Here is a 12,608-nt window from a genome sequence, read left to right as displayed (position 1 = left end):
GCAGAACCAGGACATGAATTCAGGCATTCTGGTACCCGAGTCTGTTGAGAGTGGATTTTGTACCTTAGATCAGCCCTTACTAATTTGTTGTCAATAAATCTGAATACACCTTCCGAGGATAACTGGAAAACTACCCCCATGTTATGGAACTCTTTGGTTCTTGGCTAATTTATGTTCCTAGAAGAACAAACTGGAAGCTCTGTATGTCTGTGATTCTGGGATCATGCAAAGTACCTGGAGTTTGAAGTCAGAGAAATAGTTTAACGTGCCAGCTCACTCTTTTCTGTGATGTGTTAGGTGTACTTAGCCGTGGAACTTTCTGGTCTTTGGCTCCAACCACCTGTCGGAGAAAATGAAAGAGAAGAAGGAAAAGGGACTGAAACTCAGCAGATAATGTTAACCCCTGAGACATGCACGCAGGAGCTGTCATCCTGGCCTCTGGGAGTATGGCTTGGTGTTAGTTAGCTTCAGTATTGAAAGAGGATAGAGGGGGTCCCTGGGTGATTCAGTCGGGTGAGCATCTGACTCTTGTTTTCAGCTCAGGTCACGAACTAAGGGCCGTGGAATTGAGCCCCACGTTGGGCTCTGCATTCAGTGGGGAATCTGCTTGAGATTCTCTCCCTCTCCCCCCACATAAATAAATAAATAAATCTTTTTTAAAAAAGAAAAGAAGAAGAAGAAGGGCCTGCCAGGGCATAGCTGGGGGAATTTGGATCCCCATATAGCAGGTCAGGTGAGTTACCTGGCTTCTGGAGGGAAACCAGACCACCAGACAAAGCTTAGACCCATTCGCTAGACAATCCTGACTGGAGTTAGGCGCAGATCACAGCCCTGTGGTTATGTGGGTATAGGTCCCCAGCTTGCTCTTTTTTAGGGAAGAAACTCACATTTTGTCCCCACCCCTCAGTGGGGTTCAAGCTGCCTAAGCAGTCTGGCAGAAAGGAAAGAGCTAGTTTTGGAGTCCGAGAGCTCTGGATTAGACATCAGTTCAGCCATGCGACCTTGGACAAGTCACTGAACCTCTCTGATCCCAGGTCTCCTCGTTGTAAAGCACTGATAACAGCTCCTGCCTTGTGGGGTTTATTGAGGAGTGAGTACTGAAGTAAAGTCCCTGGCATATTGTAGGATTCTAAATAGTCTATCTGTGCTCACTACCATACTGGCCTGCAGGCTCACTTGGACTTTGTGCTTGGCTGAGTCTGAGAACTGAAGGCTGCTAGTGTAGGAGGCTTTGGGCACAATGGGCCCCGAGCTCACAGAGAGACCACAGACCTAGTCAGTGCATCTCTGAGATATGATTTCCTCATTGTGATAATTAATGCTTCTTTCCTACTTTGCCAGATGGTTAGAGGAGAACACAAAACTGAGTAACCTGGAAAGCATCATACAAAAATTGTTATTATTATAAAAAGAATTGCAGTAACATCGATTAACATGTTGAGTGTTTCCTCCCAACACTAGTTTAAGTGCATCCCATGTGTCCCAATTTAATTTAAATCCTCTAGCAGTTTTGCCTGGTAGAGTCCTACTTATTACTCCTTTTTTTTTGGTTAAATGGGGTATGCAGAGTTTAGGTAACTTGCCTAAGGTCACTCAGAATTCAGGCCTGACCTGGGATTCAAACCCGGTTAGCAGAGTTCCAGAACCTGCCAGTGGAGTACTAATTACTATGCTTATATTGGCATTGCTATTTCTGTGTTTCTTTTCTACCGAGAACATAGAGTAGTTAGCCATGCTCTGGTTAGCAGAAAGGGCCGTGAGGCCATGATGGCAGCTCCATAAAGCCACCGTGGCATTAGTCTCTCTACTCTCTGGGCAAACCTCAAACATCTTAGGAACACATGTGCTCCTATCTGTGAGCAAAAACATTCATAGATTGAGCATATACGTATATAGACTAGAGAAACAAGTTCAGAGATCAAGATCAGAATATAAATGGAAAGAAGCAAGACATTAGCGAAATAATTTATGGGCTCATGATTGCATTGTGAAGGATAATTATTCATTGGGTTAAGTGGGATGAAAGTGTCATTCTGGTAACACAGTGAGTGATAGTCATACTTAATCTGTTTTCTACCACTTACATAAGATAAATGTCATTCACATGTGTGATGGACTCCTGGGGGGCTGCCCAGACTTTGACATCTCCCCCCACATATTTTTATGGGAAATTAAGGTACATAATGAATTATTTATTTTTGGCATCTATGAAAGCATTTTATAGGAATTTGGGTGCTTAAATTAGCCACTTAGCTCTTTCCCCAAAAAAGGTTATTTTTTTTAAAAGGCCCATTAAATTCAACAAATTTATTATGCTCTACCTATACTGTGCCATACGGTAGCTTCTAGCCACGTGTGGCTGTTAAAATTTAAATTTAAAAATTCAGTTCTTGGGATTCCTGGGCGGCTCAGTCAGTTAAGTGGCTGTATTTGGCTCAGGTCCTGATCCCAGGGTCCTAGGATTGAGTAATGCCTGAGGCTCCGCTCAGTAGGGATCCTGCTTCTCCCTTTGCCTGCCATTCCCCCTGCTTGTACATTGCAAATAAATACAAAAAATCTTTTTAAAAAATTCAGTTCTTCAGTTGCTCTAGTTCCGTTTCATGTGCTCAGTAGCTCACCTGTAACTGGTAGCTGCCATTTAGACAATGCAGATTGTACAACATTTTTGTCATTACAGAAAGTTCTCCTGGACAATGCTCCTAGGCAAGGATATACTAAAGATACAACGATGACAACATTCTAGATGCCTGCCCTTATGGGCTTATAGTCCCACAGAGAGGACAACTGTTTAACAAGCCATCCCAGGTTGGGGGTCAGGGAAGGACAGAAGGCAATGGGAGGAGGCTATGGCAGAGGAGATAGACATGAGAATGGGTGGTCAGGGAACATGAAGTCAAAGAAAACTCCTCATACATGAACAACAGGCCAATTAAAATATATATATATATATATATATTGAACTTAATTTCTTAAATAGTAAATTACTTTTTCTGTAACTGGATTCTGCAACTAATATCAATATGAGGTTTAAAATATATTATTGAAGAATAAACTTAAATAAAATTTGCTTCATTATTAAAATGTTTAAGAAATCTCTAAAGAAGCCAAATGCAAAATGTACATTTCAGTCTGATTCTATTAATATGCAATTCTAGAGCAGACAGAAATAGTCTATGATGCTAGAAATCAGAACTGCCGGGCTCCTGGGTGGTTCAGTGGGTTAAGCCTCTGCCTTTGGCTCAGGTCATGATCTCAGGGTCCTGGGATCGAGCCCTGCATCGGGCTCTCTGCTCAGCAGGGAGCCTGCTGACCCGTCTCTCTCTGCCTGCCTCTCTGCCTACTTGTGATCTCTCTCTCTGTCAAATAAATAAATAAAATCTTAAAAAAAAAAAAAAAAAAGAACTGCCATTTGCCTAGAATGGAGATGGGAAGTGCAGGCAGAAGCAAGGATTGACTACGGAGGATCTTAGGATGTTCTCTATCTTGGTAAGAGCATAGGTTACATGGAGAGGTGCTTCTGGAACCATATAACTAAAGATGGGTACATTTTCTAAAATGTAAATTATATCTCAATTAAAAGTTGAACATATAGAATTATATATTGTAACATATTAATGGTTGCTATGAGTCACATTATGGAACTCTTCATTGCCTCATTACTTTGTCTGCTGGTGACCTGGCTGGCCTCCAGAAGCCTTCTTTCATCAGGCAGGAAGATTTTCAGCATCCTTCCTGATCTGGTTCCGTGTGGATATAAATATGTCATTCCTACTCTTCCAGTCTTTCATGCTTTCTTTCTTATCAAAAGTGGACAAGCTGGAAGGTTCTTTGCCGGCTTGTTAAAAGAGTGGTGTCATTTTGGGGTGGAAAGATTTGAGATGAGTTTTGTAGCTTTTTCTTCTTCACAGTATTGAGTCTATCACAAGGACTGTGTATTTTTCTTAGACTTTGCAACACAAAATCTCATTCTGTCTTGGCTTGGAAAGGACGTTTCCTTAGCCATGGGTTACCATACGGTCATTTGAAAACTTTGGGTTTTCAGTGAGGATTAATGACAAAATGTTAGCAGCAGGCTCTGTTGGGTGATTGTTCCACAGTCACGGGATCTTGGTAAATGTGTAATCTCGTGCCCGGTCTGTCTCCACCATGCCCCTCCTGTGCAGTCTCTCTGGGGTCCTGGGGCGCACTGGAGTGGATTTGGGTCACGTGGAGGTGCCTGTTAGCCGTCTGCCCCTCTCACCTGCCTCCTTCGCCCTGTGCTCGCAGATTCTTACCTGACCCTTGATGAACCAATGAATAACATCACCACGTCCCTCGGGCAGACGGCGGAACTGCACTGCAAAGTCTCTGGGAACCCACCTCCCACCATCCGCTGGTTCAAAAATGACGCACCTGTGGTACAGGAGCCCCGCAGGATCTCCTTCCGGGCCACCAACTACGGCTCCAGGCTTCGGATTAGAAACCTCGACACCACGGACACAGGCTACTTCCAGTGTGTGGCAACGAATGGCAAGAAAGTGGTTTCTACCACTGGAGTCTTGTTCGTCAAGTTTGGTAAGCCCCCTTCTGCCTGGGAGGGCCTCCACCGGGGTGAGGAGGGAGGGAATGGGCACGTACTGAAAATGTCCTGTGTGCCCAGAAACTGGGACCATTTCTAAAGCCAGTCCAGGTGTACCCATTTTACAAGTAAGTAAACCAAGGCCAGTGGTTAAGGACCATGTGCAGAGTTGCCCAGTTAGTAAACAGCAGAGCAGGTCTATCTGGTGCCACAGCCGTGCTCGAAACCATCATGCCAGTGAGAGAGCAGAGGGGAAGGTCTATGGCACGTATGCCCCCTCGTCTGTCCAGCTGCCAGCCAAGACCTCTCCCACCTCAGCTGGCATGCTCCTGTGAGACCTCTCCCGCCTCAGCCTCCCACGGCAAACCCCCCGTGTAGTGAAGAATGCCTGCTGTAGTGACTCATTTGTCAGCACTTGTTCTAGCGCTTTCCTGAACTGTGGGCTCTAGACAGGTTCTTACTGGTACGTTTTTTTGTAGAGGTGATTGTGGGGAACCAAAACAAAATAATAAATCCCAGAAAAATAAATATCACCTCGCGGTGGTTGAGAACTTTCTCTGTGATGGTTTGACTATACCCACGCTCACCTTCCAGTGACCCAGACTGACTGTTTCTTTCGTCTTCCTTTCATTTCTCCAGGGCCCCCTCCCACCGCAAGTCCAGGATCCTCGTAAGTACTTTTATCTCCTTATTTGTTCCTGTTCATCTGTGTGTCACTTTCAAGTATTTCTCCAGAGGTTTTTAGGGCAAAGGCAATGTTGTCCTCTGCTTGAGCCAAAATGCTGTTTCCAGATTTCCTTGCCTGTTGCCCTACCCTCATTCCATGTGGCTTTTTCTCTGATACGAAGATTCACCAGAGAATGGCCCTGGCACTAACCTCAAGTGTGGTTGATTCTCTCACTGATTCTGAGCGTGTTGATGAAAACAAAAATCTACTTACATCTTCTATTTTAAAATCAATCTAACATTTAGTTACAACAACGGATGTGGTCAAATCAAACAAGAAAATGATACAGGGCAGGGTTAGGCCTGGAGCCTCCAAGGATCTCTTCTGTGTTTCTGCACGCACTGCATTCCTGATGCTCTAGAATTATGGAACAGGCCAACCGTTAGGCGATCACTTTCTTGGTATTCCCTTTAAACAACTCAGAGGCAGGGGCGCCTGGATGGCTCAGTGGGTTAAGGCTTCTGCCTTCAGCTCAGGTCATGGTCCCAGGGTTCTGCGATCTAGCTCCGCGTCAGGCTCTCCACTCAGCGGGGAGCCTGCTTCCTCCTCTCTCTCTGCCTGCCTCTCTGCCTACTTGTGATCTCTCTGTCTGTCAAATAAATAAATAAGATCTTTAAATAAATAAATAAATAAAAATTAAAAACTCAGAGGAAGAAGTTCTGACTCACACAGGAGAGGAAGGAAAGCCTGCTGCTGGGACTAAGAGTTGCATGGGCTTGATTCATTTTGAGTCCTTTTGTTAGTGGACTGTAAAGATCCCATTTCTTAAACTAATGCCATTCATGTTGCATTTGTCTTTTCCTCTGGCTAAGGAGTTCCCTTCCTTCACTGTCACAGCATCCACTTGGGGCATTTTTCTTTATGTATATTTTTACCTGGGGGAGAAGAGCCATTTATTAAAACCCTCACTCTGCAAGAAAATCTATCCCATGTTTTGTAGACTTCGGAAATAAAATTCACTGGCTTTACCACAAGAGCATCAGAATATCTGACCTAGACTACACCGACGGCAAATATAACAGCCACTGAATTTGTTCTAATCCCCTCTGTGCCACTTAATTATAGTGTGGGATATTTTACTATATTTGTGTGTGCCTGGAGGGCCTGGTGGCCCACAGTCCCATTAATAAAACAGGTAATGGGTAAAAATAAACGTTGGCCTTCAGCTACCCCGTTTTGCTATTTTGTCAGTCGATTAAAGCCAACTGTAAAAGAGCCTTTAAAATCACCCAAGTGCTAATTGCATTCTACTTATCTAGGTAGAAAATGTTGATTGATCTTAAAACAGGTCAGAAACATGGTCACTCCGTGTTGCATTCTTGAAGTTAATTTTTTTTTTAATGATCTCACTATTGGCCGATATGTGGAATCCTTTTGAAATCTTGTTTAAACAAAGATTAAAACTTGCGTTACTTGCTGTAAAAATGCTTCCCACCCTTGTGCCTTATTTGTTCCTGTTAATCTGTGTTTCAAATGGAGCAGATAATCTGTGTTCAAGGTGGATGAATTCGGTTCACTAATCTGCCTTTACTATGAAGCACCCCGGGTTGTTGACGTTCTGACTGTTGTATTTGCATGAGAGAATTCCTTTTTTATTATCAAAATGATTTTTAAGCATTTCTATATCCTTCCTTCTTGAAATTTTCATTCTTCCTTTGCTACCGTCTTTCTGATGAGCCCAGTCAGAGTTTCTCATGGTTTTTAATTTTATGCAAAGATAGTATACGGCGTTCGTGAGCTGATGTCTGGAGAGAGGATATTGATATCCTGAAAGATGCTCAGTCACAGCTGAAAGTATCCTTTGATGTCAGGCCCTTCTGTTTCATGTTAGCAATCTGATTACCCATCAGCTTAGTCAGCGAGAGCATGAAATGTATAGCCAGTCGCCATGTTTGCTGGAGGGAGCTATAGTAAAATATAGTTGAAGTTGGAAATCCCAGGGGACCTTTTGCAGGTCAGTCTTTCTCCTTAGGCATCGACAATGACATTTTCCCTTTCTTTTCTTTTTAAAAATATGTATTTATTTACGTTAGAGAGAGAGAGAGAGCACACAGGGATAGTGGGGGGAGGGCAGAGGGAGAAGGAGACAGAATTCTCCAGGAGACTCCTTGCTAAGCACAGAGCTCCAGGCGGGGCTCCATCACGACCTTGAGATCATGACCTGAGCTAAAATCAAGAGCCAGATGCTTAACCGACAAAGCCACACAGGCATCCCAGCAGTTGGTGGGGATTTGTGTGTGTGTATTTTATTATTATTATTATTATTATTATTATTAGGTTCAGTTAGCTCAGTTGGTATTTTGATGCACTTTTTTTCTCTTTTCCTTAGAAACCAGTGACCTCTCCTACTTCTTCTTTTCTCAGCTGCCACCACTTAACCCTGTTCCTAAGTGTTCTTCTCTGAGACTAGGTCCCAGATAGAATGCTAGTCTCCTTTCCCTCATATCCCCCAGCAAGCAGGAAACCTGGCCACAAGAGGACAGGTAGAACCCAACAAAGTGATAGCCCGGGTGACTATCACGGCTTTGACGATTGTTCTGCAAGCCTTATATCGCCAGTAGGAGTGACATGTATCTGTAACATCGCTCTGTTTACTTGCGGGTGGCACAGCAGAGCCCCCGCAAAGGAATATAGTGCAAGCCCATGACACAGCCTTAACACTGGGAACAGTGAAATGTATTAGTATTAGGAACCTGGTGAGAGCCACATGCCACTTAAGACCACAGAGCCACACAGCACCCAGATGAGAATGACTTGTAAGGTCCTTGAGACAATGGCCCAGGAAGGCACAGGTAGTAAGACACTTGTCACCCTTGTAGGGACTACATCATGTTTCCATGTGAAGCTTGCAGAATGGCATTTCCGGGTATAGTAGGAGCAAGTCTGAGACGTTAGTTTGGCTTCTGTTTATAGCTTCAGGCTTTATTTCTTCTGTCATTGCTGGGTCCTGGCCCACCCCTGACAATTACAGGGCCTGGGGCACGAATACAAGTGGAGGCCCACATACCGCGTGTCTAAATATTTAAAAGTTATAAATCAAGCTAGCAAACTGCTAAATGAAATATGTTCTGTCCTCCCACATTGACAAATATACCTTCATAATGACAAAATCAAAAAATACTTAAAAGTTATGGTTTGTATATGACTAAAAGCCAAGAACTATCAAAAATGACTACTTTTAATCATTATTATGCTTCTCTGGGTGTTCTTTTCATGGCTAGATATTATGTATATGTAATGATATATATATATATGATTCATAGATTGTTATATATTAGTTCCATTAAAATTTTTTATTGCCTTCAGTTCAGCAAAATGACTATCTCTGTTATTTTACACATTTTTCCACAAGATTTTAGCATGTATTCTTTTCACAACAATGTCAAATTAGATAAACTTTCTTCAGTTATTGTAATTCTTACTTTTTAAAACTAATTTTAATTTGAAGAAACTGTGCTCCACTGAGCCAGTAACTATAATTATCAATGAAATTCCTAAAGCAATAGTACAATTTGCTAACAATTATAGCAAATGAAGTAAGAACTTTATATATCATATTCAAACATAATAATAGGGTCATGGGGGTGCCTGGGTGGCTCAGTGGATTAAAGCCTCTGCCTTCGACTCAGGTCATGATCTCAGGGTCCTGGGATCAAGTCCTACATTGGGCTCTTTGCTCAGGGGGGAGCCTGCTTCTCTCTCTCTCTGCCTGCCTCTCTGCCTACTTGTGATCTCTCTCTCTCTCTCTGTCAAATAAATAAATAAATTTAAAAAAAAAAATAATGGGGTCATGTGATAAATAATCACATGATTTCACAATGTATTCCGAAATATAATAATTAACCTATATTATAATATATATTCTATATGTTACTATATTATATATTATTATGTAATATATTATGTATGGGGTCATGATAAGTAATCACATGATAGTATACATTATATTATAAAATATTATATTAATGTATCATACTATTCTAAAATATAATATATGATTTCATCATATAAATCAGCATCATGCTTCACATATTATCCTATACATGCACAAATTTAAGAACAATACAAGCTGCTTAATATATTAGTTTTTTACAGCTACTATAACAAAGAATATTGAATTGACTTAAACCACAGAAAGTTACTGTCTCGCAGTTCTAGAAGCTAGAAATCCTAGACCAAGACGTTGACAGGGTTGGTTCTTTCTGAAGGCCGTGAGGATTGCTCTGTTCTTCTGGCGACTTGCCATAATTTGTTGTCTTGTTGATACATCATCTTGATTTCTGCCATGATATTTACATGGCATTCTCCCTCCAAGTGCATGTCTCCAAATTTCCCCTTTTTATAATGATGCCAGTCATAATAGGACTCACTCCAATGACCTCATTTTAATGTAATTACCTCTATAAAGACCCTATTTCCAAATCAGGTCACATTTTGAGGTCCTGGGGATTAAGCCTTCAACATATGAATTTTGAGGGAACACAATTCAACTCATAACACTGAGTACTGCAGAATTATTCTCAGCCATGAGAACAAAATCTTGCAAATGTTATTCTTTTTTAAAGGCCTTATTTATTAGAGAGAGAGTGGAGGAAGGGCTGAGGGAGAAGGCGAGGGAGAAAAGGGAATCCCAAACAGACTCCCTACAGAACATGGAGGCTGATATAGGTACAGCTTGATATCACAACCTATGAGATCACAACCTGAACCAAAACCAAGGTTAGATGCTTAACCAACTGAGCCACCCAGGTACCCCAATCTTGCAGATATTATTTTAATTTGTAAGAACTTTCAGAATTTAAAGAAATGGAAAGAAAAACAAGAAAGTAGATGCTTGGCAGTATTGGGAATGGTAGTTTGTTGTGCAGGCATACACTGAGGAAGAATTTGACAAGTTGATTATCTTTTCTCTTACTGAAGTGCTTTTGTCACTGCAGTCCTTCCTGGGCTCCAAGCAGTGTCCATCTCTTCCACGGTGGTGACACAACAGATCATCATAGTATAGAATCCCACTTGCCTTCTGTTCTAAGGACATAGGGCAAGAGACATAGAGACATGATTCCTGGGGCCAGATCAGCATCAGTTATGGGAATGGATGTTCAAAGTTTTGGTTATACTGTGTCAGCATCAGGTGCCAGATCTCAAGAGGCAGAGGACCCCATGTATATATTAACTTATTTTCAGTGTATTTGTTAAATGCTGGTCCAGGACAGGACTCCCCACCTCACTCCCCTTTTTTTTAAATAACAGTTTTACTGGCATATTTTTCACATACATAAAATTGACCATTTTAAAGCATAAAACTTAGTGTTTTTAGTATATTCACAGAGTAGTATAACCCTCACTACTATCTTATTTTAGAACATTCTCATCATCTCATAAAGAAACTCCTCTCATCCCCTGATAACCTCTGATCTACTTCATGTTTCTGTAAGTTTGCCTATTCTAGATATTTCATATACATATCATATACTGTTCGTCCCTGTGTGTCTGGCTTCTCTCACTTAGCAAGATGGTTTCGGGATTTATTCATGTTATGGCATGCATTAGTACTTCATCCTCTTTATGCCAATTTGAGACATAAAACTGACCGTCATGTTCTACAACATTATCCTTGACCTTCTTTTTTGAGATTTCCTGGGGGAGTTCTTCTGGGACCTACTGCACTTTCCTGTGAACTTCAGGGTCAGTTTGTTAATTTCTGCCTAAGAGCCAGCTAGGGTTGTGATAAGGATTGCAATGAATCTGTAGATTAATTTGAGGAGGATAGTCATCTAAAGAACATTAAATCTTCCAATCCATGAACTCAGCATATCTTTCCATTTATTAAATTTCTTCCAGTGATGTTTTATAGATTTCAACATTCAAGACTTTATCCTTTTCTGTTAAATCAATCTTTCTTTCTCTTTCTTTCTTTCTTTCTTTCTTTCTTTCTTTCTTTCTTTCTTTCTTTCAGGGAGGGAGAGACTTAGGGGAAGAGCAGAAGGAGAGGGAAATAGAGAATCTTAAGCACACTTCATATCCAGCACAGAGCCCAACACAGGGCTTGATCTTACAACCCTGAGATATGACCTGAACCAAAGTAGGAGTCAGATGCTCAACCAGCTGAACCACCCAGGAGCCCCATTAGTTAAGTTTATTTCTAATATTTTATAATTTTTTATACTGTTAGAAACCAAATTCATTTTTTAAATTTCATTTTAAGATTATTCATTGCTTTTCTGCAGAGATAAAACTGATTTTTGTGTACTGATCTGGCATTCTGCATCCTTGCTGAGCTCATTTATTTGCTCTAACAGGTTTTTTTGGTGGATTTTTATAATTTTCTACTTATAAGATCATGTCACCTGAAATAGAGATTGTTTTACTTTTTCCTTTTCAATCTGTATGCTTTTTATCTTTTTCCTGCCTGTAGCTAGAAATTGAACTTCAGTACAATGTTAAATGGAAGTGACAAGAATGGACATTCTGGGCTTTTTCCTTATTCTAAGAGGAAAACTTTTATGATGTTAGTAGAGGGTTTTTCTTTAACATCTTTATCAGATTGTGGAAGTTTTATTCTTATTTTGTTGTGTGATTTTTTTTTTTATAATGAAAGGGCATTGGATTTTGTCAAATACTTTTTCTATGTCTATTGAGATGATCACTTTTTTAAACTTTATTATATTAATGTGATCTACTACATTGATTGATTTTTTTAAAATTTTAAACAAACCTCACATTCCTGGAATAATTTCCCCTTGGTCATGGTCTATAATTCCTTTTTATGTGTTGCTAGATTCCATTTACTGGTAATTTGTTGAGGAATTTTGTGTCTGTGTTTACAAAACATATTGGTCTGTACTTTTCTTGTGAGTCTTTGTCTAGTTCTGATATTGGGATAATTCAGGGCTCTTAGAATGAGTTGGGAAGTATTCCCTTGTCTTCTGTTTTTTTTAAGAGTTTGTGATGGATTTGTGTTAATTCTTTAAATGTTTTTGATAGAACTTACCAGTAAAGCCATCAGGCATGAATTTTTTTTATGGGAAGTTTCAAAATTACTAATTTAACTTCTTTGCTTGTTTTAGGTCTATTCAGATTTTCTGTTTCTTCCTGAGTCAATTCCAATAGTTTTTGTCTTTCTAAGAATTTCTCTATTTCATCTGGATTATCTAAGTTGTTGATATAGTTCATAGTTTCCCTTATTATTTCTCTAATTTCTATAAAATCAGTAGTGGTATCTCTTCTTTCATTCCTGATTTCAGTAACTTATGTCTTCTTCTTTTTTTCTTTTCTTTTTTTCTGGTCAGACTACCTAGTCAGCCAAAGTTTATTCAATCTTGT

At 40.5% G+C, this 12,608-nt stretch overlaps 1 protein-coding gene across 3 annotated transcripts in view; it reads left to right on the top strand.

Annotated features, from left to right (window-relative positions):
- The window catches only part of ROR1 (receptor tyrosine kinase like orphan receptor 1), a 409,877-nt gene that overhangs the window by 268,385 nt on the left and 128,884 nt on the right, over positions 1 to 12,608 (top strand). For all 3 annotated transcript variants that reach the window (XM_047727874.1, XM_047727875.1, XM_047727876.1), the window contains 2 exons: positions 4,267 to 4,554; positions 5,198 to 5,228. In XM_047727874.1, the coding sequence (XP_047583830.1) occupies positions 4,267 to 4,554; positions 5,198 to 5,228 (319 nt within the window). The remainder of the gene's footprint in view (positions 1 to 4,266; positions 4,555 to 5,197; positions 5,229 to 12,608) is intronic.

The sequence above is a fragment of the Lutra lutra genome, chromosome 4 (assembly GCF_902655055.1).
Source record: "Lutra lutra chromosome 4, mLutLut1.2, whole genome shotgun sequence".
In the NCBI taxonomy this organism is placed as follows: domain Eukaryota; kingdom Metazoa; phylum Chordata; class Mammalia; order Carnivora; family Mustelidae; genus Lutra; species Lutra lutra.
Note: the sequence above shows the minus strand (reverse complement) of the source record. Positions and strands in the feature narration are given on the sequence as shown.